The sequence below is a fragment of the Oncorhynchus tshawytscha genome, linkage group LG22 (assembly GCF_018296145.1).
Source record: "Oncorhynchus tshawytscha isolate Ot180627B linkage group LG22, Otsh_v2.0, whole genome shotgun sequence".
In the NCBI taxonomy this organism is placed as follows: Eukaryota; Metazoa; Chordata; class Actinopteri; order Salmoniformes; family Salmonidae; genus Oncorhynchus; species Oncorhynchus tshawytscha.
Window position 1 is genome coordinate 15,639,970 of NC_056450.1, and position 27,630 is coordinate 15,667,599.

At 43.3% G+C, this 27,630-nt stretch overlaps 1 protein-coding gene across 5 annotated transcripts; it reads right to left on the reverse strand.

Annotated features, from left to right (window-relative positions):
• Window positions 1-459: 459 nt before the first annotated feature.
• Window positions 460-26,471, reverse strand: LOC112221926 (coiled-coil domain-containing protein 50). Of its 5 annotated transcripts, none has more exons than XM_024384378.2 (13): window positions 26,341-26,471; window positions 25,146-25,264; window positions 16,402-16,464; window positions 16,156-16,294; window positions 15,212-15,305; window positions 10,183-10,258; window positions 7,790-9,262; window positions 7,238-7,353; window positions 7,036-7,119; window positions 6,698-6,832; window positions 3,486-3,574; window positions 1,081-1,187; window positions 460-987 (listed from the first exon to the last, which is right to left on the reverse strand). In XM_024384378.2, the coding sequence occupies exons 2-13, from the start codon at window positions 25,192-25,194 to the stop codon at window positions 836-838; spliced, it is 2,577 nt and encodes an 858-aa protein (XP_024240146.1). In that variant the 5' UTR covers window positions 25,195-25,264; window positions 26,341-26,471; the 3' UTR covers window positions 460-835. The 5 variants fall into 5 exon arrangements, with proteins under 5 accessions (XP_024240146.1, XP_024240145.1, XP_042159780.1 ...); XM_024384377.2 differs by lacking the exon at window positions 26,341-26,471 and adding an exon at window positions 25,920-26,334; XM_042303846.1 differs by lacking the exon at window positions 26,341-26,471 and having other exon boundaries at window positions 25,109-25,243.
• Window positions 26,472-27,630: the final 1,159 nt, after the last annotated feature.

A 27,630-nucleotide genomic window follows, 5' to 3' on the forward strand; every position in this document is an offset into this window, starting at 1 on the left:
TAATAATACTAAATAAGAAAACAAAAAAGTCAAACAATAAAACAAACTGATTGATATTAACATTCTCTCATCAACACAGAAGGCAAATATGAATAGGCAAGGCCAACTACACTGAACAAAGATATAAATGCCACAATTTCAAATATTCTCCTGAGTTACAGTTCATATAGGGAAATCAGTTAACTGAAATAAATTCATTAGGCCCTAATCTATAGACTTTACATGACTGGGCAGGGGTGCATCCATGGGTGGGGCCACCCACTGGGGAGCCAGGCACAGCCAATCAGAATGAGTTTCTCCCCACAAAAGGGCTTTATTACACACAGAAATACTCTTCAGCGCCATGCTGTTTAATCAGCCTCTTGATATGCCAAGCCTGTCAGGTGGATGGATTATCTTGGCAAAGGATAAAATGCTCACTAACAGGGATGTAAACAAATGTGTGCACAACATTTGAGAGAAATACACTTTTTGTGCATATGGAACATTTCTGGGATCTTTTATTTCAGCTCATGAAACCAACACTTCACGTTGCGTTTATATTTTTGTTCAGTGTATAATTCTTCCCTTTGAATATTATTGAGTTATATGAACCCAGTAATAAAAAGTACAAAAATGTATGCACTCACTACTTAAATGTGAAAATAAAGTATCTGGACCAGTCCTTTTAACAAAAACAAAATCCTTTTAAAAAAATTGTTTTTTTAACTGGTTAAAGTGCTGGTTGGGATAACTAAATAGAATTCTTTAAATCCTCAGGATTAAATCCTCAGTCAGGTAAAGTAATGTGAGGGGTGTGCGTTTATACTCCTGGGCCCATGGTCTCAGACTGACATCACTGCTGCTTACAGTTCTCCTTCTTCTCTTTGGATTTGGCGCGTACAGATTTGTCGCTTTGCCTCTTGGTGGGCGGGATGAACGTTGGCTCCTCCATAAAATCATGTAAGCCGGAGTGAGGAGTGGGATGAGACTGGCAGGAGGATGTGCCTATAAGGAACAGGATGTTTTATAACTGCTCATTACCTCTACAGTATAAGCTACATGTTATGATGAGATGATCCGCGGTGTTGTTATTCCTACCAGAGATTGTCGGTCCTGCTCTGATGCCCTCCTTGCCTTGTCTACTGGCCTTGAAAGTTGGGTCCAGTTCCTCTGCAATGTTTCTGATTCTGATTGGCTGTTGTGATCTGTAAAGATATGAGTAGTTGGTTGAAATATAGAACTACTTTCATAGCCAAATCTACCACGACATGATTGCAGCCCACTCAACGGATATCAAAATCTCTAGCAATCGGGGCACAAGACAAGGGTAATCGCTGTCTCCCCTGCTCTACTTGTTGGGGGCGGGGCCTCTGGCAGAGTTGATAAGGAGCAATCCAATTATTATGGGTGTTTCTGCAGGCGGCCTGCAGCACAAGATTTCGCTTTACGCGGATGATGTCTTGCTCTACATATCCAACCCTGAGAAATCCCTCCCATTTTAGACACAATTGCTCAGTATGGCAAGTTTTCAGGTTATAAGATCAATTTGAACAAATCCACTGTCTGCCCTCTCAATATTACACTCACCAGCTCTATGAAGACACTATGTCCTTTCCAATGGGAAAACACAGGGGTTTCAATACCTTGGGATCTTCATAACACCAGATCTGAATAGCCTTTTCAAGGAACATTCTTCCACTCCTGGATCTCCCTCCCAATTAGCTTAGTAGGAAGAATGAATGTCATCCGTATGAACATCCTCCCTAAGCTGAACTATTTATTTCAGATGCTCCCATGCTATCTCCCAGTTTCCTTTTTCAAAACAACTAACCAAAGCATCAAATTTATATGGGGCAATAAAAAAAAAATCTAGGATCAAGTTCTCCACTCTATTGAAACCTGAATCTCAGGGTGGTCTTGCCCTTCCCTCCCTTCAATTGTACTACTGGTCTGCCCAAATCCGCAACATGCTAACTTGGATCACGAACACACAAGCGTCAACGTGGATTCAGATAGAAGCCCAACCCTGTGGTTCATTGCCCCTAAGCTCAATTATATTCATTAATAACTTTAGTGAAGTGGGCAACATAGCCAAAACCTTTGATTTACAGCACCCTACTAACGTGGAGGGACTGTAAGAAATACCTGGGCATTTCCTCCCAAATATGTCCTCACTCGCCTATAGTAGGCAACCCAGACTTGCCAAAAGCCCTGAGGGATGCCAACTTTAATCTTTGGCATACTCTAGGGATCAGGACCTTTTCAAACCTATTTCATCAGAAAACCACTACACTGAAATACTTTCAAGAGCTCTGCAGTGAATTCAATGTGCCAAGATCCCTTTTTCTATACATCTTCAAATTAGACATGTCATTTCCTCATTTACTTCCAAGAGGAGGTTTAGAGCTCAGTTGAATGAAGTTGAAACCCTTCTTATCACAGCACAATCCATTAAAGGCAAAATCTCTTACATCTATAGACTCCTTTCTGAGAAAGGAGGCTCCTCCTTTGAAAATAATCTGGGAAAAGGACCTTGGTCTGACTATCAGTGATGAGTTATGGGCGGAAGTTTGCAACAGGGTATACTGCGCCTCTACTAATGCAAAAATGATCTAATTACACATTTTTGTACAAATTTTATTACACTCCTTTGAGACTCCATAGAATGAAAACAGACATTTCTCCTAACTGTAAAAGATGTACCTCTGAAAGTAGAACCTATATGCATGTATTTTGGAGCTGTAGAGAGATTGCCAAAATCTGGCAATCTGTACATACTGCGGCACAGAAAATACTAGATGTACAGTTTGATATGACCCTGTGTATCTATCTTCTTAATGCCCAGCTTTTGCTTATGACTATTACATACTTTGCTAAGAAATGTATTCTTCCATTGTGGGCCTCCAATACCCCTCCTACATTTAAAATGTGGATTGACCAGATTGTTGACCTTCTCCCTCTTGAAAAGCTCACTTATGACCTCTGCAAGAACAGCCCAAATTTGATAGACTCTGGTCTCCACTACACAACTATATTCAAATTGGACAGAGTGAATGGGATGATTAGGGAAATTAGCAGATATGTTGTGTAAGGTGCTATAAAATCTAAAAACTAATTATTTGCTGGTTGTCTCAGCTAAGGCTAGAAATAGCTAATAAGTACCTTGATAGTGCTCCTGCAAGTTTTATATTTTTTAATAATTATTCTTTGTGTGTGTGTGTGTATATTTATTTTTTTGTATTTTTTAAATTATATATATATTGTTTTAAATATTATTATTCTTTTAAATCTGTCACATCTGTGAATGTGGAATGTGTTTTGTTGGTTGAAAAACAAGAAAACTTTACATTTAATTTTTTATTTAATTTTTTATCTCTAGCAATTACTTTTTCAAAAGCCCCATACTTTTTCAGCAAATGATAAATCAGTCAGGTGCTAAGGAGGGCACTTCCAGCCTGGGGTTTCCCAGTATTATACACACACACACACACACAGTGACTCACTGGGTTGTGGGTCTAGGGGCCTGATAGTCTGGAGAGCAGTCTTCAGCAGGAGATGGAAGGTCATCTGAGCCCAGTCTCTCCCGCTGGATCTGAGACACAGGACAGTAATTATAAACAATATTCCTATTGAAAATGTTGTTTTGAAATAAGACACTTTATTCAAAAGTAGTGTCAATAGTTAACACTACGTAGGCAATGGCTCATTAGTTTGTTTTATTCTTCCCCCAATCGCTTTGGTGTGGTACATTTTCACAACTTCGTATTAAACTCAAAACAGATCAAAAAGGCAAGTATTTTAAAACTAAGCACATTTTCAATTGACTAAGTATAACCTCATCAGTCACTTTTTCACTAAACTTAAAATCAGTTTAAATCTAGAAACACATGTTTCACATTGCAATACATGTTCATAAAGTAATTCTTCCATAATGCAATGCTCACATTACTTTTGATAGGATCCTCTTCACATTTGTTAAAAATACATTTCACTAGGACTTAAGTGATTATCAATTAAGAGCAGTCGGATTAACGGTTTGGTAAACCTATAGATTTTAAACTGGTTGGTCTACTACACATAATAATGAAAATGGATATTTGTGAAGTGTTAATATATTTCTAAACATTTGTAAAAACCTGTTTTAGCTTTGTTATTATGGGGTACGTAGATTGTAGAATTTTCTTTAATCAATTTTCTTTAAAAAATTTAAACAATAAGGCTGTAACGTAACAAAATGTAGAAGTCAAGGAGTCTGAATACTTTCCGAAGGCAGTGTATGTAACAAATGCTTCCTCTAAACACGTGTCCAACATGCTTTACTAAAATTGCATTGGCCAATGCAGTACTGTAATATTAGTAGGGTATCCGCCCAGTGGGTGAAAACGTGCTTAGGCGATGACATTACACTTCCTTATGTTAAAAAAACATGTTTTTAGATCGACCTATGGCCGAACACTCAGGACAGGCTTGTTGCAAACTAGTGCCTGATAAACATTGACATAAGTGAAAGGTTAGGCTAGGTTTTGGCCTCTCTAGGGAGTTTTTCCTAGCCACCGTGCTTCTACACCTGCATTGCTTGCTGTTTGGGGTTTTAGGCTGGGTTTCTATACAGCACTTTGAGATATCAGCTGATGTACGAAGGGCTATATAAATAAATTTGATTTGATTTGAAGTGAAAGAAACATTTGTTTAATTTGATTACAGTACACCAACAGTATGTTGCGTTTATTTCAGAACACCACTTGTATTTTTTGCATCATGATTATGAACGATGTCTTCAATGATCACACACCTTTGATGAACATGGGAGAAATGGAAACATGGTCAGTCAATTTCAACGGGTAAATCATTGCCTAATGTACTGTAGCATATTACATTCAAAAGGGGCACTTTTGAAACATGCATCTTGCATTTATTGCTAATGGATTGACTGGTTGTTAAAATAACTACATTGAGAAGATATCATTACGTTGGTGACGATTAAAGCAATGTTTTTATAATCTTATACAGTCGAAGTGGGAAGTTTACATACACCTGAGCCAAACACATTTAAACTCAGTTTCACAATTCTTGACATTTATTCCTAGTAAAAATTCCCCGTCTTAGGTCAGTTAGGATCACCACTTTATTTTAAGAATGTGAAATGTCAGAATAATAGTAGAGAGAATGATTTATTTCAGATTTTATATCTTTCATCACACTCCCAGTGGGTCAGAAGTTTACATGCACTCAATTAGTATTTGGTAACATTGCCTTTAAATTGTTTAACTTGGGTCAAACGTTTTGGGTAGCCTTCCACAAGCGTCCCACAATAAGTTGGGTGAATTTTGGCCCATTCCTCCTGACAGAGCTGGTGTAACAGTCAGGTTTGTAGGCCTCCTTGCTCGCACACGCTTTTTCAGTTATGCCCACACATTTTCTATAGGATGAGGGCTTTGTGATGGCCACTCCAATACCTTGACTTTGTTGTCCTTAAGCCATTTTGCCACAACTTTGGAAGTATGCTTGGGGTCATTGTCCATTTCGAAGACCCATTTGCGAGATTTAACTTTAACTGATGTGTTGAGATGTTGCCATCTATTTTGTGAAGTGCACCAGTCCCTCCTGCAGCAAAGCACCACCACAACATGATGCTGCCACCCCCGTGCTTCACGGTTTGGATGGTGTTCTTCGACTTGCAAGCCACCCCCTTTTTCCTCCAAACATAACGATGGTCATTATGGCCAAACAGTTCCATTTTTGTTTCATCAGACCAGAGGACATTTCTCCAAAAAGTAAGAGCTTTGTCCCCATGTGCAGTTGCAAACCGTAGTCTGGCTTTTTTATGGCGGTTTTGGAGCAGTGGCTTCTTCCTTGCTGAGCGACCTTTCAGGTTATGTCGATATTGGACTCATTTTGCTGTGGCTATAGATACTTTTGTACCCGTTTCCTCCAGCATCTTCACAATGTCCTTTGCTGTTGTTCTGGGATTGATTTGCACTTTTCGCACCAAGGTATGTTCATCTCGAGACAGAACGTGTTTCCTTCCTGAGCGGTATGATGGTTGTGTGGTCCCAAGGTTTATACTTGTGTACTATTGTTTGTACAGATGAACGTGGTACCTTCAGGCATTTGGAAATTGCTCCCAAGGATGAACCAGACTTGTGGAGGTCTACAATTATTTATCTGAGGTCTTGGCTGATTTCTTTTGATTTTCCCATGATGACAAGCAGAGGCACCGAGTTTGAAGGTAGGCCTTGAAATACATCCACAGGTACCCCTCCAATTGTCTCAAATGATGTCAATTAGCCCATCAGAAGCTTCTAAAGCCATGACATAATTTCCTGGAATTTTCCAAGCTGTTTAAAGGCACAGTCAACTTAGTGTATGTAAACTTCTGACCCACTGGAATTGTGACACAGTGAATTATAAGTAATTGTTGGACAATGACTTGTGTCATGCACAAAGTAGATGTCCTAACCGACTTGCCAAAACTACAGTTCGTTAACAAGAAATTTTTGGAGTGGTTGAAAATCAAGTTAATGACTCCAACCTAAGTGTATGTAAACTTCCGACTTCAACTGTATTTTGGATCAATGGTGAAAGAAGTCTTCAAAATGAATGCACAATAAATACTTGTTAATATGAGACTGCTGCGTTACAAGTGTTAAATTCACCACACACGTGAAAATGGCACCAAAAAGCAATTGAAACCCCCCCAAAAAACAGCAGCTACCTGTCTCTCTCTGGCAGTTCTCCTGTCATAGGGGTCAGCCAGGTCATGCGGTTCACGCTGTGACCCCGGGCCGTCAAGGTCACGCGAACGACGCTTTGACTTCATTTCCTGCTTCTGCATGAAGCGGGCGATTTCCTGACAGAGGACAGTGACCACAAAGTGTCATAATCACACCTTCGGCTTTGAAGGCTGCATTTTCAAATGGTTTTGCTAAGCCTATGATTTATCTGATGACTAGTGAGATTGGGTGATAAAAAGTTCATACAAACTTGAGACTCCCTTAAAGAAACTGACTAAATCATTATATTTACTGCTGTACCTCCAAAACAACGTCTTACCTCATCCTGGGCCACTTGTGCCACTCTGAAGTCTCCCACTGGATAGGAATCGCGTTGATAGTGGGAGGGACGGGCTGGAGGACTCTGCAATGACAACACCAGAGAAGAGTGGTTAACGCTCAGCAACATCGTAGTATTCAGGGGAGCTGAAAGTACATCCAGCAGGTGACACTGTGGGTGTGGTATCCTCCCTGTCCCTTACCCTCCTCGGCAGCTTCTCCTCCTCCTGCAGCCTCCTGGCCAGCTCCTCATCCAGCAGCACCTGCTGCAGCTCCCCCAGGTCCAGACACGCCCCCTTCTCTGGCTGCAGTGTGGCTCCTGTGGGAGGAGAGACTTGGGGTCAGGAGGGTTTAGAGAAATAAGGGGTGTGATGGGAGTGATGCTGTGATGTGGTATGATAAAAGGTATATAAATAACAGACCCTGTGAAGATGAAGACAGACATGTAATTAGAGGAAAGAAACGATACAGCACATGCTGTTAGATCAGTCTGTTAGATCATTTCAAGAGATGAGAGGACAAAGAAGATGAAGGCTGGAGAGGGGGTTGAAGAAGAGCAGCTGTTCTCTGAATAAAGGAAATCCAGGTTAAGATATTTCCCAGGCCATCAGAATGACCAACACTATACTACAGAGGAAATATCACACTTTTGAAAAAATACCCTTAATCAAAAGGGAGAGTACAGTAGCTGCCTCCCTGCAGGTCTGCCTGTTCAGAGCACTGAGGTACCTGCAGCCTGTAGCTCTGGGTGTTACCTGCTCTGTGGGTGTGCTTGGATCTGGCCCTGATGGAGGGCCCTCTGCTGCAGAAGCTTTGGCTGCGCTGGGAGACTTTCTGTGAGGGTGGGGGTCTCTCCTCCTCCTCGGAGTGGTACTGCTTATCCTCCTCCTCATGCTGGTGTTCACTCTCACTCCTCACCCTGCACTCGCTATGGTAGTGCCTGTCGCCCCTGCCCTCCTCCCTCGCCTGGTCCCCACCTGAGCTGACCTTGTGTCTGGGGTCTCCACTACTCCTCCCCTCTCTCTCTCTGCTGAACAGCCTATCATTTCTACAGTGTTCATCATAGACCTCAGTCCCACTACTCCTCCCCTCTCTCTCTCTGCTGAACAGCCTATCATCTCTACAGTGTTCATCATAGACCTCAGTCCCACTAGCCTCGTCTATGGTCAGGTTTCCATGGATTTTTTCTCTCTCCCCCTCATGGCCACGGTGACAGAGGCTCTCTCTTTGTGAGGCACTCCTTTCCCTGACATGTCCATGGTAACTGGGCCTGTTGCAGATGGCCATTTGAAAAGCCCTCTGTGGTTGAGAGTTGTTACAGGCGATGGTATTTCCCCCATCATGCACCTGGCTGTCTCTGCCCTTACCCCTTGCCCGATGTGACCGTGACCCCCCGTTGAAGCTTTGCCTCAAGGCCACACCCCGCTCTCTTAAGTCATGGGCAATCAGCTCCCAGACATTTCCTGCCCGCCTGCTGTCGCCATGGTAACTATGACAGCGTCTGCTGGTGTCGTCCTGGAAGCGGACTTGTTTCTTGTCGCTGGTCTCTCTGTGGGTCCAGCTCCTTCTGACCTCATCTCGGTCTCTATCCTGCACCCCTCTGGCAAGGTCACTAGTTCTTCCTCTGTAGTGCTGCTCTCTGCCATCCTCTGACCTGGGGTCCCTGTCATAACCCTCATCACGAGCTACCCTGGGATTCCTGTCCCAAATCCCATCCCTGTCCTGCAGACTCCCCCTTTCTTCCCTCTCTCCTCTGCCCCTCTCCCAAACCTTGCTATGGTCCTCTCTGAAGCGGTTGTGGCGGCTGAGACTCCCGCTGCTTCTCTCTTGTGGCTGGTGCACAGGAGTCCTGTAACCACTAGGGGCAGTGTTGAGACGTTTCTCCTGTCTACACGGCCGGGATGGAGGGAGGTGTTCAGGGAAAACAGTGTCTGTGTGCTCTGAGCCTTCATCACTCAGATAGTCAGGTGGAGGGCATTGGAGGTTGTTTCTGATGCGTCTAGGGGGATCCATGTGTCTATCATGTGATAGAGTTCTGTTATTCTGTCCTGCTGTCCTGTAGGGCTCAGACAGAGGCGCAGCTGTAGAGTCTGACTGTGGCTGTGTGTTAGAGATAGAACACTTCCACCTGCTGGTAGCAGGTTGGTGGTGCAGCTCTTCTCCATGTATGGGGCTGGTGCTGAGAGCAGGCTGGTGTGGGCAAGGCGAGGCAGGGTCGCTGGCACTGTCTTTAGTCAAGCCAAACATGCAAACACAAAAGCAGGTGAATGTGGGTGTTTTACATATAGTATTAGGCAGGTGCAGTAAATGGTGCAAGACAGACTTGGGCTGCATGTGAAAATACAAGGGGCCATGCTAAATTAAATGCACTTTTTTTTTAACACTTCTTAACCCTATTGGGCCCATCATAAGATTATTTAACTATAAGTGCACATTCAAATACAAGCTTGACAGACAAAACAACACATACAGTGCCATGGTCCATGTTATTAAGGAGATAGCTATAGCTGAGTGATTGCCAAAGGGATATGGCTGACCATCTATGCTGCCAGGAGACCTGTGGGGTCAAGTAGATGCAGATGGGAATGACAGCAGTCAAGCATGCAGAGCAAAGCAGGGTTAGATTAGGGCCCAGTCTCCCCATGCAAGCGTTAGACTTTACCACACAGCATCTATGATCTACACCTACAATGCAGTCACAATGATCCAGGTGTGGAGGGCTTGATGGTTCATCACTTTCAGCGTTTGAAATTAGAAACAATGGGGTTTATTTAGTTTATTAAGATTTCAAGTTCCTCAGGGTCATATTTTGTCCTCGTTGTGATCATAAAAGAAAACAGCATGCACCCCAATCATGGCTTTGAAAAAAAAATCATTGAGAAGTAACAGAATTATCAGGAAAGGTCAGAATAACAGGCACCACCCAAAGTATGATTCAAACCAAAGCAATCAATCATTTAGACATGATTTCAGAAATAAAAGCCACAGAAAGATAAAAAGGAACCCTAAAACAAATGGCCTTGTCAACACAGGAGCCTTTTACACATTAAGTACACCGTTAGAGACATTATTGGAATGCTTAGCAATATTTGGAAAGTGACAGTATCAGCTGCTTCCCTTATACAAGATAAACAAAGTGTGGCCGTACCGTCACTGAGGCTCTCCTGCCGACTCCTCTGTCTGACCCTCAGCCCCTCCTCTTCCTGGATGCGTTTAGCCATTTCCTGCGGAAACAATGTTACCAAATTTCAATGGTCACATACACATGTTTAACAGATGTTATTGCAAAACGCCTGTGTCTATCGTTTCATCCATGGGACCAGAACCGTAACAAATTGTCAGCACATGTCAATAAAATGAATCGTTTTGAGATCATAGAAACAAATGTCTTCAGCAGGTATCAAATATCAAAGTAAATAAGAGTGATTTGAGGTCAATTCAGAGCAGACTCCTCACACACTCAGTTGCCATACGGAGTCAAAAATGTCAGCCAAGTATTACGGGTGAGGTTAACCAGGCCTCTGCCAGTACGTGGGCAAATGTTGGCATCAACGACTGCTTCCTATTAAGCTTCCAACCATCTAGCCTTCATTCAAAAACCCTTTCTACTGATTTCCCTGTTTGCTGCCCATGAAGGTCATTAATATGTACAGTACAGATTAGCACCACAAGGTGTCAGTATAATATTGCCCACAATCACCATACAAAGACCGAAGCAATTACTCAAGATGGTAAAGCAAGCACTAGCAGTTAAGGACAGAACCTTCAAAGAAATCAGCAAAGAATGAATGGTGAGTGATGTGAAGCATCCACAGAACAACATGGCTACAAGTGTATGATTATGACACAGATTAAGAACAATAACAAGAAGTATACTCTAAGTACAAACAAGGACCACAATGGTCCATGACTCAGTCTGGTGGTTCAGGGGGTTAACATAAACAAACAGTAAATGACAAAACATGAACTCCATAGAACACAACACACATGCATCTTTGCCTTGTTCTGCGGAAATGAGAGCACTACAACTAAACAGTATTTATTATCATGGGTGGAAACCTGCAGCATGATAAACACTGAGGGCTAGCCGCTGTCATTGTATAGACAGAGTCTGGGTGGCCTGCATTAGAAAGGCATTTGTCGACAGAGGAAGTGTTGAATGCAGAGTCACAGTAGGTCTCTTGTCTCCATTATGAGTGAAATTGGGCAGGTCCACATTGGCCGCTCAGCACAAAACCAACTCTGGGTTAGCATGGTCCCAGTTCAGTTTGTGCCGTCTTACCAACTCTTATGGTCAATGTGGCAAGACGACACAAATAGATCTAGGACCAGGCTCCTGTTGGCCTGGCGAGGCTTGTTATTTCAGGAAGGCCTGGGGGCTGACTCAATGGAAAATAACAGACCAGGCAGACCAGACCAGCAGACCAGAGACAGACCAACCTTTCATCTCCCCCTGCCTGCCGGGCAAGCAGAGACTGGGCTCTGGCCTGGAAAAAGTGCTAAGAGGACTGCTTCACTTTCACCCAACACCTTGTCAACTGGTCATGCCAGAGACACCCTGTACAAGTGCAGCTCTAATAGACCTCCAGAGACCTGGGCTATGCCTTTATCCCCAGAGCCCTCCTGTAAGACAGACATCTATCTATCCACTGTAATGAAGAAGCCCTGTATAAAAATACAGTGGGGCAAAAAAGTATTTAGTCAGCCACCAATTGTGCAAGTTCTCCCACTTAAAAAGATGAGGCCTGTAATTTTCATCATAGGTACACTTCAACTATGACAGACAAAATTAGAAAAAAAATCCAGAAAATCACATTGTAGGATTTTTAATGAATTTATTTGCAAATTATGGTGATTTCTGGCTCTAGGTGACACCTGTATTCAAGAGCATGTTGTTGTCCACCGATGGTGGGCACAACAGACTCAACACTGATTATGTAAAGTAAGGTCTAAGCTACACCATAGGAAACAAACAAAAGTTTATGCATTTTGAGAGATTTTTTTTATGTCTGCAAAAAATGACAACAATCCCTGTCAGTATAACCTCTCGACACCACTTGTAGATCAAGCGCTGCAGGTTTAGAGGGTTCTCAGTTCAACATCTCTAATGACACAAGTGAAGACCATACGAGCACAAGCACTGTTCCTCTAGCTTGAGTCAGAGCACTTCGCCAGCTCAGCGCTGCCAGCCTCAGCAGACAATTAGCAGCTTGACATGGCAGGTTAGCTCAGGAAGTGCCATGGGGATCTGGCATTTAGACTGACTGCACCGCCTGGTGCCTTCTGTTCTGCTGTGCAATTAAACAGTCAGCGGGGATGCTAATATTTAATCAACACACTACATCAGCCAATCTTCCATAAAGGTGAATTTGCTTGGAGTGTGTTTGCTCATCGTTATAATTAGCCAACACTGAGGCTTCTGAAAGTGATTTAGCACTATTAAATCCATGGAGTAAAGACTAAGCTTAGTCAAGTGATTCTACAGACGAGCAAAGACATTGACCTTTAGACATCAAGTCTATAAAGAATTCATTAAAATTAACAAATTGCTGTCTCTTGGGGACTTGCAATAACCTTGTAACTGGAATATGTATACACAAAAAGGACTGGCAACATGAAAGACCACCACTTACAGCAACACTACTGTTCCTGGGCCAAGCCACTAAAAGATTTCCACCCTACCCCTAGAATGATGGACACACCCACGGTCTGCTCTGACTTCACTCACTCTGAACAAGGATCCTTTATGAGAGTGAGGCATCTAAGCTTCATCTAAAAGGGATAATCCAGCCCAAACCACTGATACCTATGATTTACAGTGGTAAATAACACTAATGTGACAACAAAATCTAATACAACACATAACAGAGTACCACTCTCCATAGTTTCAACCACAGTGGTGGCTGCATCATGTTATGGGTATGCTTGTAATTGTTAAAAGGATAATTCCACCCATTGCTGATGTCAAAAGGGCTTTATAAATACATTTGATTAGTCCATTGTTGACATGGTCCCAAATCTTTTGTTTGTCAGCAATAACATTAAGATATGAAACTTTCAAAATACAGGAATCATTCACATATGACGCAAAAAGCGCCATCATATGATGTAAACTACATCATATGGGTATCAAGCCTCCATCGTCTTATTGTGTACATTCCACTCTCATGCGGAAGCATATGCGGTCTGTGTATCTAACCTAACGTAGCATGCGTAAAGGAGTATCCATCTGTGTCCGAGTCAGAAATCACAGTCATTGAATTAATTACCATGTTTCTGCGCTGAACTAGGTTGAATATTTGCTTAATGAAAACTACAACTTCCTTCTGCCATGTTTCCCATATAGTTTTGGACTTTCCTCTCGTGAATGATTCGATTTCGCTCTAGAGAAACGGTGTGCTGGGCTCACAAAAATCCCGAAATGAAAAGGTTCAATTACTTGAATTCCAATGTCGGTCAATTAGTGGTTTAACCTCTCTTGGGTAGAGGGCAGTATTTTCACCTCCGGATGAAAAGCGTTCCCAAAGTAAACTGCCTGACACTCAGGCCCAGAAGCTAGGATATGCATATAATTGGTAGATTTGGATAGAAAACACTAAATTTTCTAAAATGGTTAATATAATGTCTGAGTATAACAGAACTGATATGGCAGGCGAAACCCCAAGGACAAACCATCCAGGGAATTTTTTTTTAAATATTGTCATAGGATTTTCCAATTGTTTTCTATGAGATACCCTTATTAGGAGCTGGTTGCAGTTCCTATGGCTTCCACTAGATGTCAACAGTCTTTAGAAATTGTTTGATGTTTTTCTTTTGAGAAATGAAGTAGTCCGATCCATTGTAAGTGTCACTCCAGGTGGACTCTACTGTTTTGGTGAACTGGAGCGCGCTTCACCTTGTTTTTATTCGGTATTAGAAACAGTTTACTCAGTCTTAAATTTTATCAACGTTTTAGGGTACCGGAGGTTGGAATAGGAATGTTGTTTGAAATGTTTGGACCAAGTTTCCAGGTAACTTATTAGATACTTTGTAAGCATGTTGGGCGAGTTGAAACCGGTGTATTTCTAAATCAAACGCGCCAAATAAATTGACATTTTTGGGACATAATCGAACAAAAGGCCCATTTGTGATGTTTCTGGGACATTTGAGTGCCAACAGAAGAAGAGCTTCAGAGGTAAGGCATTAATTATATCGCAATTTCTGACTTTTGTGGCGCACCTGCCTGGTTGAAATATGATTTGTGTGTTTGTATGTATGCTTTCGCCTTTTTGAAATCTGACACAGCGGCTGGATTAACAAGAAGTTAAGCTTTATTTTGATGTATAACATATTTTCAAGAAAGTTCAATATTTCAATTTCGTATTTTTGAATTTCGCGCTCTGCAATTTGACCGGATGTTGGCCAAGTGGGACGCTACCGTCCCACCTGCCCATATTAATAACCTCCCCAAAAAACACAATTTTGGTTAAATCGCTCAGCACTAGCTCTTCGAGACTTATCCAGAAACCTTTGGCTGTAATTGCTGCCAAAAGGTGATTCTAACATGTATTGACTCAGGGGGATGAATACATACCTAATCAAAAGTGTTTTATTTATCATATTATCATAATATTATTTTTTACAAATGTTAGAATTTTTCACTTTGACAGTTTGACATGCGTTGAGTAGATTGTTGACAAAAAAAAATGACAATCAAATACATTTTAATTCAACTTAGTAACAAAATGTGGAAAAAGTAAAGGGGTGTGAATAATTTGAAGGGAATGCAAAAAGTTGTACAGATAAAGCCTCTGCATCCATCTAGCCTGTTTGTCATAATACTATCCTTCAGTGAGACAGTAAAAGGGATGGAGCATAATCTGGAGTGAATTACCAGGAACCTGCTCAACTTGTTATTCACGCTAAAAGCGCACAAGTTGTCTCTCTGGTGGCCTTTGACCCTGCTCAAATCTGAGTGGGTAAACCAGGAGCCCAGAGCAGCATTCAGCTCCACTGGGACCTAATTCATTAGAGCCACATTATATATCAAGCTATTTGGACCCCACGGAACTAAAGTAGATACAGGAAGCTAGAGGAAATCCACTTGGATTACTGAGCAGTGAGTACACAATCAGGATTGTAGAGAACCACTATGAACCGCCAGTCTCTCCTCAAATCAAAAGGCATCTGCAGTTTACCTCGTCCTCCTGCTCCCTTCTCCGAGCCTCTTCATCAGCACATCTCAAGATCTCCTCCTGGATCATCCTGGCGTACTCAGAGTCCTCCTCCTGACTGTGTACACGGAGGGGACAGGGGAGAGGGCTAGGATTACTACCGAGAGATCAGACCACCCTGTGTTTCATGTACAGTAGAGTATGTACAACATGCTGCAAGCCATATGTACACTATGCCAGAGTACACATTTTAAATGACGTAAGAAGTGTTTATGGAAACCGTCTAGATCAGTCGGGGTCAAACTGCAGAGGGTCACAATTCTTTTCGGGGTTGTTGAGAAAGATGCATTAGAAAAATAAAACATGTTGGAACAATTTTATTTTCATTTTGATAAGTAAGAGGTTAAAATGTAATGAATGTAAGGTTATTTGTCGATGTAAAACTAGAAATGTGTATATTTTATGGTTGCGTCATTAGATTTGGAGTGGGGTCACGAAAACATAGGGTCCCCAGAAATTCTGGTGGGAAAAAAAATGGGGTTCTCGCTGAAAAGTTTGAATACCGGTGGACTAGACTGTTTGAGATAATGACAGACAGGTAAGTACAATAAATGCACAGACGTAATATGGAGAGTATCAGGTAGTGTGTGTGGTTTAGTATCCTTGCAGAGACCAGAAGTCCTCACAAGGATGATAAAACAAGGAAAATTCAGAGAAGTGGGAACATTTCACCAGTCCCCACAAGGCAAAAGGCTATTTTAGGCTTAGGGGTTGAATTAGGGTTAGAATTAAGGTTAGGGGATAGATTTAGGAGTTAGGGAAAATAGTATTTTGAATGGGAATAAATGTTTTGGTCCCCACAGGGATAGTAAAACAAACGTGTGTGTGTGCATGCACATCGAGAGGATGAGGTGGAGAACGTGTGTGTGTGTAAGTAATATTTATTTAAATCAACACAGTGCCCTTACAGTTGTCTAGATGCCTGGCTTAGGAGGGCTCTGTGTTGAGCTCTCTGTTCCTCCTCCTCATTCTGCAGCCTCTTGGCAATGCGGATATCATTCTGCACCAGCTGGTTCTTCTGCATGTTGGTAGTGTAGTACTGCTCAACTGGCACAGAGGGGAACACAGGGTTACACGCAGATAGAGTGGACCAACTACTACTGTAACTGACTCAGATTACTGTGAGGGACTGGGATTGATATAGTTGTACTTACTTTCCTGTTCCTGTAGGTTGTGTGCCAACACTCCATCCTCTAGGACAGCAAAAACATGGCACACTGAAGGGGAAAAAATGGCAGTTGGTCAAAAGCCATTTTAACATTTCAAATCACAAAAGAAACAACAAAAAAACATTAATTTTTACAAAAAAAGGACTAAACGTCTTTATTTCCATGTCATAAAATGTGACCATAGCTTTGGGGGAAATATTAGTTCTTTAATGAGAGAAAGACAAGTGACGTCAAATACTTCTATGCTGTTTTGATGTACAGCAGATTCAATACTGAAAGAAACAGAATACTGAAATTGCAATTGTGGTACAGTAACAAAAGATCAGACTGGTGCTGAATTGCGCTGCAAGGAGACAATGTGGTGGGCAGTTGCGTTTTTGGCACAGCAGTCCCTCAGACCACATCAATAGTCACCCATGACATCCTACACTGCCTGGTCCAATCACATTTTGTACTAAGAGGCCAACAGAAAGGGTACAAGACATTACATAGGCTACATCTAAACAGGCTATACAAACAAAGCCCTCCCTGTGTGTTTGGGTATGTCTATTATTGTAGTGTGATGACCAGAGGCAATGAGTTTCATGGCTGGAGCTGGAGGACTGCCCAGCAAGTCTCAGAGGAACACCCAGTCTGGAATTATGCCAGCAGCTGCAGTGTAACTGTGCACCAGAGCAGACCACACCAGACCAGACAATGCTGTGTGCTGTGTGTAGGGTCTGGGCCTCTGTGTCTCTACCATCACTCCTCCCTATAGCCACACACTAAAAAGGTTTGCCTCATGGCAGTGTTCCTCTTTTACACAAGCACCCAAAAATAATACATAGTGAAGAAACAGAAATATATGCAAGAGATTCAATTCTTCGATATGTAAAGTGTATTCATACTGAATAAAAATATAAAAACACAACATGTAAAGTGTTGGTCCCATGTTTCATGAGGTGAAATAAAGCATTCCACAGGTGCACCTTGTGGTGGGAACGATACAAATGTGTTGTCTGACAACCTCACAATGCCAGATGTCTCAAGTTTTAAATGAAGCATGAAATTGGCATAATTACCGCAAGCATGTCCACCAGAGCTGTTGCCAGAAAATGTCATTTCTCTACCATAAGCCACCTCCAACGTTGTTTTAGAGAAGTTAGAAGTTAGAAGTTAGCAGTATGTCCAACCGGCCTCTCAACCGTTGACAATGTGTCACCACACCAGCCCAGGACCTCCACATCCGTCTTCTTCACCTGAAGGATCATCTGAGACCAGCCACCCGGAGAGCTGATGAAACCGAGGAGTATCTGTCTGTAATAAAGCCCCCTTGTTGGGAAAAACTCATTCTGATTGGCTGGGCCTGGCTCCCCAGTGGGTTGGCCTAAGCCCTCCGAGAGACACCCAAAGCTGTGTGCCCCTGCCCAGGCATGTGAAATCCATAGTTTAGGGCCTAATTAATTTTAATTGACTGATTTCCTTATATGAACTGTAACTCAGTAAAAAGAATTGTAATTGTTGCATTTATATTTTTGTTCAGTATATAAAACAACTTTTTACAGACTGTCTACCACAAAGACAACTCTAGTGGACCCCAAGAAGAGTAGCTGCTGCTTTTGCAACAGCTAATGGGGATCCTAATAAAATACCAAATGTATTTTACCTTTATTTAACTAGGCAAGTCAGTTAAGAACAAATCCTTATTTTAAATGACAGCCTAGGAACAGTGGGTTAACTGCCTTGTTCAGGGGCAGAACGACAGATTTTCATCAAGTCAGCTCGGGGATTCAATCTTGCAACCTTTCGGTTACTAGACCAATGCTCTAACCACTAAGCTCCAATAAATAAACACAACAAATAAATTGACAACTCGTAAATGGAATGAACCAAACCTGGTTTCTCACAAGTGTAGCCTAGGCTGTGCACTCTGTAAACAATGTGTCCACTGACAATGAGAATTGTAAAAGACTAACAATAATAATAAAATGCGTTACAGGAAATGACGTAACCAAACAAACATTGAAGACGGTACTACTGGTGTGCCAAGTTTTTTTTTTTTAATTTTATCTGTCATTCTGCCCCTGAGAAAGGCAGTTGATCCACTGTTCCCTGGGCGCCGAAGACGTGGATGTCAATTAAGGCAGCCCCCCCACACCTCTGACTAGGTATCCCCTTTTCCATTCCCCTCCTTTTGCTTGAACAGCAGCCTATCGACCAAACAATCGACCGGTCGGCTAAATGGGGTCAGCCCTAAACAGCATGTCTGAGTCCTTCCTGAGGAGAGGCCAGTGTGTACAGATCCATCTTCAGTGCCTGGTCCCTGGAGGTGCCTGTTCCCTGGAGGTGCCTGGTCCCTGGAGGTGCCTGGTCCCTGGAGGTGCCTGGTCCCTGGAGGTGCCTGGTCCCTGGAGGTGCCTGGTCCCTGGAGGTGCCTGGTCCCTGGAGGTGCCTGGTCCCTGGAGGTGCCTGGTCCCTGGAGGTGCCTGGTCCCTGGAGGTGCCTGGTCCCTGGAGGTGCCTGGTCCCTGGAGGTGCCTGGTCCCTGGAGGTGCCTGGTCCCTGGAGGTGCCTGTTGGGGCCCCCACAGCAGCATCTAAAGACTCCCCAATTCAATCAAACTGCTGCATTATGGCCCGGCAGTGTTACACAGCGACAGCTCCCCCATCCCAGTGACTGAGATATACCGGCCACCTGCTGAACATAGTAATGCCCCAGATCAGATTACAACCAGATCGTTAACCATTCCCCCCAGTCCATAAGCTACCAGAAAGTTAGAGGGACAGAGAAAGAGAGAGACAGAGAGAGAAAGGGATACCAGATTTGCAGAGGAGAACTTTAGTGAGGAGGCTGGTTGTTGTTAATGGTTTTAGTGGAACACAACATTTGAAACTTTAGGTGGAAAAGTGACCACTGTATTGCCCCCTCCTTTGATCTAGTTTTAATAGCTAGTTTTAAGAGACCAGTGGGTTGTTTACAGTAGCCCAAGGAGGGTCTAAACATCTCTGCCAGCAGTGTGTATTTGTAAAAAAAACACTCACTCTGGGGCTGACATGGTCAAGTCACTCTGGCAAAATAAACACTACATGCTTGACAGACAAATGGCTCCACCCCATAGCCAGTCACATTCTCCTGTTCCTCAGTTCTGACAGTCTATTGGAGCTTTTACAGTCCTTTTTTCAAACACACACACACACACATCAAATAGCCTACACTACCGATGTCATGAAAAGGAGTAATTTCTTTGAGCAGATTGTGAAATTCCAATTAAAACACCCGCTGTCATCATCGACTGGGAGAGTCCCATGTTAACGGTCAATGATCAACACCCCTGTCTCTCTCCATGTATCCCTCTAGCTTGTCTCGAACTCTCCTTTCTAAATAGGTTAAGACTGAAGCCACCATTTCTCTGGTGAACTGTAGTAGCAGGGAAATGTTGCACTGTAGTTACCTGCACTACACCCTGCTCTAATAATGTCATGTTACATTTTGGGTTTACACAAGCAGCCCAAGTTCAGTCAAATCGAGGATGTCTCCCTTTTTTCTTGTTCTGTAAACAGGGAAGGGAGGACGCCCACGACCCTGGGCCTTTCATACAGGGGTTCAAACCATGTTCCACAACAAAGACTGACGTTTCTAGTTGGTCAATTTAGGCCGGGATTCAATTAGATCTTGCTTTATTTAAAAAGGTCATTTCCGATTGCACCGACATCTGCATTTGCCGTGAAAATTGCCTTTAAAACGTGCATTGCCGACAAAGCATAATCCGATTGAATACCGGCCGTAGACTTTTTGAAGGCAGCATGCAAAAGTGCTCAACAACACTCTAGGTCAAAGGTGACCACTCTCTCTGACACTAAGCCGAGACACATTAAGTTTCACGATCACTGTGGAGGAATGCCAGTCCGAGTCTGGCCAGCATTCAGAGTTTAAGCCCAGCATTAACCCTCATCCAGACAACACACACCTGCCATATGGCTAGAGAGACTTCCCCACTAACTTGATCGACCAGCCGCCCTTGTGTCCAGACTGCCCATTGTGCCATGGAAGGAGTAGGATTAGTCCCTAATCTGGCTTGGAATCAGGACAGCTCAGGAGTTGAAGTCTTTTTCCAGGCCTCAACTCACTCAGAAAAGTTATATTGATGGGACACACACACACGAGGAAAAAGTGCATCCATCTTGAAATACATTATTTGAATCCAAAATCATCATGCTGAGTGACAGCTCAACTCAGTTCCCTCAGGCCCTAGAGCAGTGGAGGTGGAAGTGACTGGCGGGCTTCCTGGGTAGGTGTGTTAACCAACTTGTTTTCTGGAACTCATTCAACACTTAAACTATGCTCAAGTTCCACATCCAGGGGTGTGGATGGGGAGGGACACACACTGCATGACAGGGCTGGGAGGGAGTAGCCTGTGGTGACAAAAACAGAGCGAGGAGAATAGATTCAGCACAAATATGTTGTTTACATTACAGGGGAGGGGATCTTAAGCCTCTTTACGAAAGGCACTGACTTATAAAGCATGTTTCGTAAGAAGATAGGGAGTAAGAGATCAGGTGGAATTGGTAGTGGCACTTTAAGGACAAATTGGTGGGTAGGGGTTACCACGGTATCAAATTGTCAAGATGAGGGAGTCAGGGGGACGACATCCAGGGTTTCTGATGATCCAACATTTGAAGAAGAGAGAAACAGGTTGATGAGGGTTCCAGACAGTAGCTGTTTTCCAAAGTGTGCTGTTACAGCCTCTCCAGAGGAAGAGGCAGTAAAATGTTGAAGAGTCAGAAGCAGGAAGCCATGACCTTTACGACCTCTGGGTAAAAACAACCTCCCTTATGAATCTTCCTCCACCGGGGATGTCAATCATGCACTAGGAAAATGACTGGTGTTAAAACAATGAGTAGAGTGCAAATCTGTCCAACCAACCGAAAGTGAGAGGAAGCCACTGGTGAAACACACTTGGCTTTTTTTTTTAATCTCCCCAGCCACTTGGCCTGTGGATGTGAAGTGGCTGGTTGACAAAAGAAGTGGAGGGAGAGTGGGAGAAAGTGAAAAGGGGTTCTATTTTAGGCCAAATTCCCCCCCCTTCCTGGGCCCGGATGCATAAAACATCTTAAGTGTTTCTCTTAAGGGTGTTGCACAGAGCCCCTTAAACATTTCCTTAGGTAATTGCATAATTTAAGGGATTTTACAGTAGTTTAAAGGCATGTATGGTAGAAAGAGTATGGTTACCATGGAGATGACCTGATTTACTGAATGAATGTCTCCTCAATGAGAATGCATTTATTTTGGGAGATCGCAAAATGAAGATAACGTTTGTTTTTAGTAACTTTTTTCTCCTCACTCAACTTGTTTCTTTTCATTTCTAGCATGTCACACTAACTTACAGAGTAGGTAGCTACAGTAGCTAGCTTTGTAGCCATGGATTGTGCACCTTCCATTGTTTAGCTAAGCAGCAAGCATGCTGGTATACGTTTTCCTTTTGAAAACAGGGCAGAAGAAAACAATACTCAGCGCCACAAACATTGTTTACATTGATATCCATAATTAATGACGCACTTAAGGGACCTCATGGGCACCCTTAACCTTTTTACTTCATTTAAGGGGAAAATTCACTTTTAAATGTTTTGTGCAACTGACTTTAAGGGGGAAAAAAATGAGGAAATGAACTTGATGTTTTATGCAACCACGCCTTGCTCTTTTTTTATTTATAAACAATAAATGACCTTTATTTAACTAGGCAAGTCAGTTAAGAACAAATTCTTATTTTCAATGACGGCCTACCCAGTCCAAACCTGGCCGACGCTGGGCCAATTGTGCGCTGCCCTATGGGGCTCCCAATCACGGCCAGATGTGATACAGCCTGGATTCGCACCAGGGACTGTAGTGACGATGCAGTGCCTTAGACCACCTCGCCACTGCCTTTCGTCCCTCTCTATAAGTTTGAATGTTTTAACTAGAGTTGGGACCATCAGCTCCTGTGTGCTCAGACACTGTACGGTAAATATCAGTGTGGGCTAGAGCTGTCAGAGCAGAGAGGAAGAGCGAGGGAGGGATGTGTGGACTGGGAGAGAGAGTAACTGGGTCGTCACTAGTTGCCACAGCCACAAAGTCATAACCCCCCTCGCCCATTTCTACAATTTCTCTCCTTAAAATGTGATTTTAAACCTGACCACACTGCTAATAGTATACCTAACCTTAAATTAAAACCAAAAAGCACAAGTTTGTTTTCATGAATTTTTACAATATAGCTAATTTTGACTTTGGCTGTGCTATATATTAGAAAACAAGTAACTGGGATGGGGGTCAGAGGGGGGTGGGGGCCTTCCTTAGGGAGCTACATTCCTCCGATGAGGCAGACTATATCAGGAAAGCAGAGAAGAAAAAACAGGAACAGATAAGGGGGGAGTGAAAACTAAGCACGTTGACTTGGCTGAGCTTCTAGAATTGGGAAGGACAATTGGGACAGTGGGAACAGCACTTCAGGAAATGGAGGCAAAACACAAACTAGGAAATTAAATAACTTAACCCTTTTGAGTAAACCAAACTAAAACAATGAATGCATTCTGACAAATCATTTTGGTAAAAATGTATTGTGATGGTAAAGTTTAAAGTGATCAGACATCTTTGAGTGCTGCTATTGTTTTAGCAAGTAGTGTAGTGGTGCAATAGAGTCTACAGTTGGCTTTGTTTGTCCACTGTTCTCTGCTTAATAAAGCATGGAAACGTTCTCTTACACACTGTGCCCATTGTCAATGGAAACAAGTACAGAAAGAGCAATTATCTCAACATCTACTGCTGTCCTGCTCATTAGTTAGCTTTTATGCAGAAATGCCAAAGAAAAAAAAAAAAGTTACACCACCCAAGCTATGACCTACTACTGTCATTACAGTGTAAGAAAATGCGAACCCATCGGTTGAAAACAGTAAGTTTGTATCGGTACTGCATTAAGTACCAACAAAATAGTAGCAAGTTAAAAAAGCGAAGTTTGCTTAACAATACAGAGTGGGGAGGGAGAGAGATCTAATATGCACCTAGCCAGTGGGGCGATCCTCCACCCTCAACTGCAGTGAGAGGGAGGGAGAGAGAGATCTAATATGCACCTAGCCAGTGGGGCGATCCTCCACCCTCAACTGCAGTGAGAGGGAGGGAGAGAGAGAGGGAGAGATCTAATATGCACCTAGCCAGTGGGGCGATCCTCCACCCTCAACTGCAGTGAGAGGGAGGGAGGGAGAGAGAGAGGGAGAGAGATCTAATATGCACCTAGCCAGTGGGGCGATCCTCCACCCTCAACAACAGTGAGAGAGAGGAGAGAGAGAGAGAGATCTAATATGCACCTAGCCAGTGGGGCGATCCTCCACCCTCAACTGCAGTGAGAGGGAGGGAGGGAGAGAGAGAGGGAGAGAGAGAGAGATCTAATATGCACCTAGCCAGTGGGGCGATCCTCCACCCTCAACTGCAGTGAGAGGGAGGAGAGAGAGAGAGATCTAATATGCACCTAGCCAGTGTGGCGATCCTCCACCCTCAACTGCAGTGAGAGGGAGGGAAAGAGAGAGGGAGAGACATCTAATATGCACCTAGCCAGTGGGGCGATCCTCCACCCTCAACTGCAGTGAGAGGGAGGGAGAGAGAGAGGGAGAGATCTAATATGCACCTAGCCAGTGTGGCGATCCTCCACCCTCAACTGCAGTGAGAGGGAGGGAGAGAGAGAGGGACAGAGAGATCTAATATGCACCTAGCCAGTGGGGCGATCCTCCAGCGTCAACTGCAGTGAGAGAGAGGGGAGGAGGGGAGAGAGGGAGAGAGAGAGAGAGATCTAATATGCACCTAGCCAGTGGGCCGATCCTCCACCCTCAGCTGCAGTGAGAGGGAGGGAGAGAGAGAGGGAGAGATCTAATATGCACCTAGCCAGTGGGGCGATCCTCCACCCTCAGCTGCAGTGAGAGGGAGGGAGAGAGAGAGGGAGAGATCTAATATGCACCTAGCCAGTGTGGCGATCCTCCACCCTCAGCTGCAGTGAGAGGGAGGGAGAGAGAGAGGGAGAGATCTAATATGCACCTAGCCAGTGTGGCGATCCTCCACCCTCAACTGCAGTGAGAGGGAGGGAAAGAGAGAGGGAGAGAGATCTAATATGCACCTAGCCAGTGTGGCGATCCTCCACCCTCAACTGCAGTGAGAGGGAGGGAAAGAGAGAGGGAGAGAGATCTAATATGCACCTAGCCAGTGGGGCGATCCTCCAGCGTCAACTGCAGTGAGAGAGAGGGGAGGAGGGAGAGAGGGAGGGGGGGGCTTTCTGGAATGGCCATCCCATTCCAGCCTCTTATCTTCAGTGCACAGGCCACTCGCTACAAAGCAGCCTTGGCTTTGACAGTGTACAATCCTGCCTGCCTGTCTTGCTAAGACATCACGAGCACCTCTTATCCCAGATGGACAAAAAGCAAAGCCCTTACTGGTGGAAGACAGATAGAAGGACAATGACACAACCTGTAACCCTTTGCTGAAACACATTTACAGGCTTCTGGGTAGCTAACGAACACCCACCTCCCTCCATGAAATCCCTCAGGAGTTCTACGTAATGAGGGTCTGGCTTTTTGTTTTAGTTTCACAGTAATCCAAAGTCACACACATTGGCACATTATTTGAAGTGAGGGCGAGGTGGTATGGTCAGGGCATATGTAGCCTGGCCTGAAGTGTCACACCTTTACTTCCACACACACCTGTTGACCTGGCCAGTGAGTCTAGTTCTCTACTTGCCTTCCTGGACCCGTGGAAGGTGGGACTGATCAATCTCCAGCTCTGTCATGGCTGCAGGAGGCCAGTCACAGCCTCATTGTCCTCAGTGCTGCCCACAGCAGTATCAGTACAGCAAGACCCTGGGGAATGATGGATATATCATAAAGATAAGTGAGTCCAGTATCATAAAAAAAAGTCATGTTCAACACTGAACTGCAGTAGTAACTCTTACAGGAGACAACACACTTCACAGCAGGCACCTTAAGCAGTGGACTTTCATAGTCCTCAAATCTTAATTTGGCTTACAGGTGTTTCTTTGGACAGACGACTGTACAGTAGGCATTCAGTTGAAGCACACATTACATCATTCCTATAGACTATCCTGTGTTTATGTTAAACATTCAAGTACTATTATGAAGGTTGTTGACTGACATAAGCTGTTATGGTTGGAAGGTAAAGTCTCAACTCGAGACAATATTGGAACGTTTAACACTGTTACACATGTAACCACCATGTAATACTTACACTCTACTGTACAATAGTGAAAAGGTCGAGAAACGCGCACCTAAATGCAAAGGCTTTCTACAGCAGGATCGCTACGAGATGGACCAAATTCCATTCCAAAGTCAACGTACAAAATTATAAGGACATTTTTATTATGATAATGGCGACACAGACAATGTGCTCTTTGTCAAATGAATAAAAACATCAATGGTTTAATGCGTGTCTGTCAAGCTCATCAATCAATCGCTAAAAACATTCCCAAACGAAACAAAACCTAAAGCTGTAGCCTACCTGTATCACACAGCACACAGTCCTGAATATCGTTTGTTCGCGCACACAAAAGCGCATTCAACAATAAACATGACAGTGAAGTATAAACTTTCAGATTCTGTCGAAGTTCCTTATTTTCCAGACACTTTATCCGCAGTTATCCTTTCATGTTCGCCATAGCCTCTGATACGTCTCGCAAACCTATTCCAGGCGTCTCGACCTAATTCAACTATCTTTTTAGTTTATCAATGAAACAAAGCCGTCAGTCTGGTAGTTTGATGGGAAGCCAGCGGGGACAAACTTAGCACACTATCTCTGTCAAGTTGTTTCGCTCGTGGCACTAAACACTGGCAGGAGCAATCCGGAATCCTTGGGACGCCCTTAACCTCTAACCCTTAACTCCTAACTTTAACCCTTACCTAACCCTAACCGTAACATTTACCTTAACCATTTTACATTTTCACCTCAACGGGGTAACAAGTCCCATGGATTCCAGATAGCCTGGACCGTATAGCACTAGACAACAGCCAAGAATAGACAGCGTGCGGGATCCCGTTTTTTTTTTACCTGTGCTCTCTCACAAACTCGTGCACGCACTTGTACATATTTATATAGGCGCTTATTATCAAGATCATTTTTATTTTAGCATTATACAGACTTGTGTATGTGGCTGGAACTGAACACTACATCGTTTTAATAATTGTCTGTGATTGTCAAAAAAAAAACCGTTGTCACCAGTTATAAGCTACAGGGGTTCCCTTCTAATTCAAAGTTCAAATTAACAGTTTAAAATAGGAATGATATTTTTACGCATTAAAGTTGAACAATGCATATTTGAATTAGGTATTTTATGCCGTCTGTTGGTGCTATCTAAAAACAACAATCTGTGGTCATGGGATGACAACATGGGTGACAAGAGAGTGGCCTGAGTTGTTTGCGGAACAGACAAGGTCAAAGGTCAGCCACACTGCAACATTTAGGGAACTGTTTAGCAACGTGTGGAGAGTGTTATACATCAAACATGAATGTGCATTCTTTATAAATACAATGTGTCAAGGGGATCTATTGGCCATAGTCTAGCATTTGATAGTATCCAGGCTACTCCATTAATATGTTAACAAATAAGCCTTGCTATTACCAGCCTCCATTTCAATCGCACCAGGTCATGTGCCATATCCTTATAGAAAATAAAGGAGACAATTATTTTGGTGGTGTGTGACATCCTCTTCTCAGCCTTTCCTCCCACAATTTCTCATCTGTTTCTCACACAATCATCAGCCATCTCTAGATATGGGTTTGTACTCCTTAATGTATGCTGTAGACCTCTCTACTCTATACAACATTCAAGCCAAATCTCTTTTAAATCTCTTTTAAATTTGTCCTGTTGCTGCAAAGTCCTTAAATATTCCTCAGGTCAAAGTTGAGACCATCAACTGAGCCTTTTGCACTGGGACACAATCATTCCAATTTAAAACTAAATAGACTTTATTAAAACATGCTCTTTGAATGGCAATAAAACTGAGATGAATTAGATGGCCATTGACTTATACAGTCTGTAAATCACCAACAAACTAATTGTTTGGCCTTCCAACAGTAAAGTAAATGTCACCAGTCGCTTCCGTCACCCTCATTATCATACGAGAGGCCAGGGGACTGACGTCAGAGACCTCTAATAAAATGTTAAAAAAGGAGGACGTACGTCAGTACGTTTGTTGGGAAATGTTACCTTCTA

Excerpts from the sequence above, each read along its gene's own strand:
- LOC112221926 (XM_024384378.2), bottom strand. The coding sequence starts at position 25,194 with ATGACAGAGCTGGAGATTGATCAGTCCCACCTTCCACGGGTCCAGGAA. Across the intron at positions 15,306-16,155 it reads AGCCAGGCATCTAGACAACT|TCAGGAGGAGGACTCTGAGT; the intron begins GTAAGGGCACTG and ends CCGTGTACACAG. Across the intron at positions 10,259-15,211 it reads GAAGGGAGCAGGAGGACGAG|GAAATGGCTAAACGCATCCA; the intron begins GTAAACTGCAGA and ends TTGTTTCCGCAG.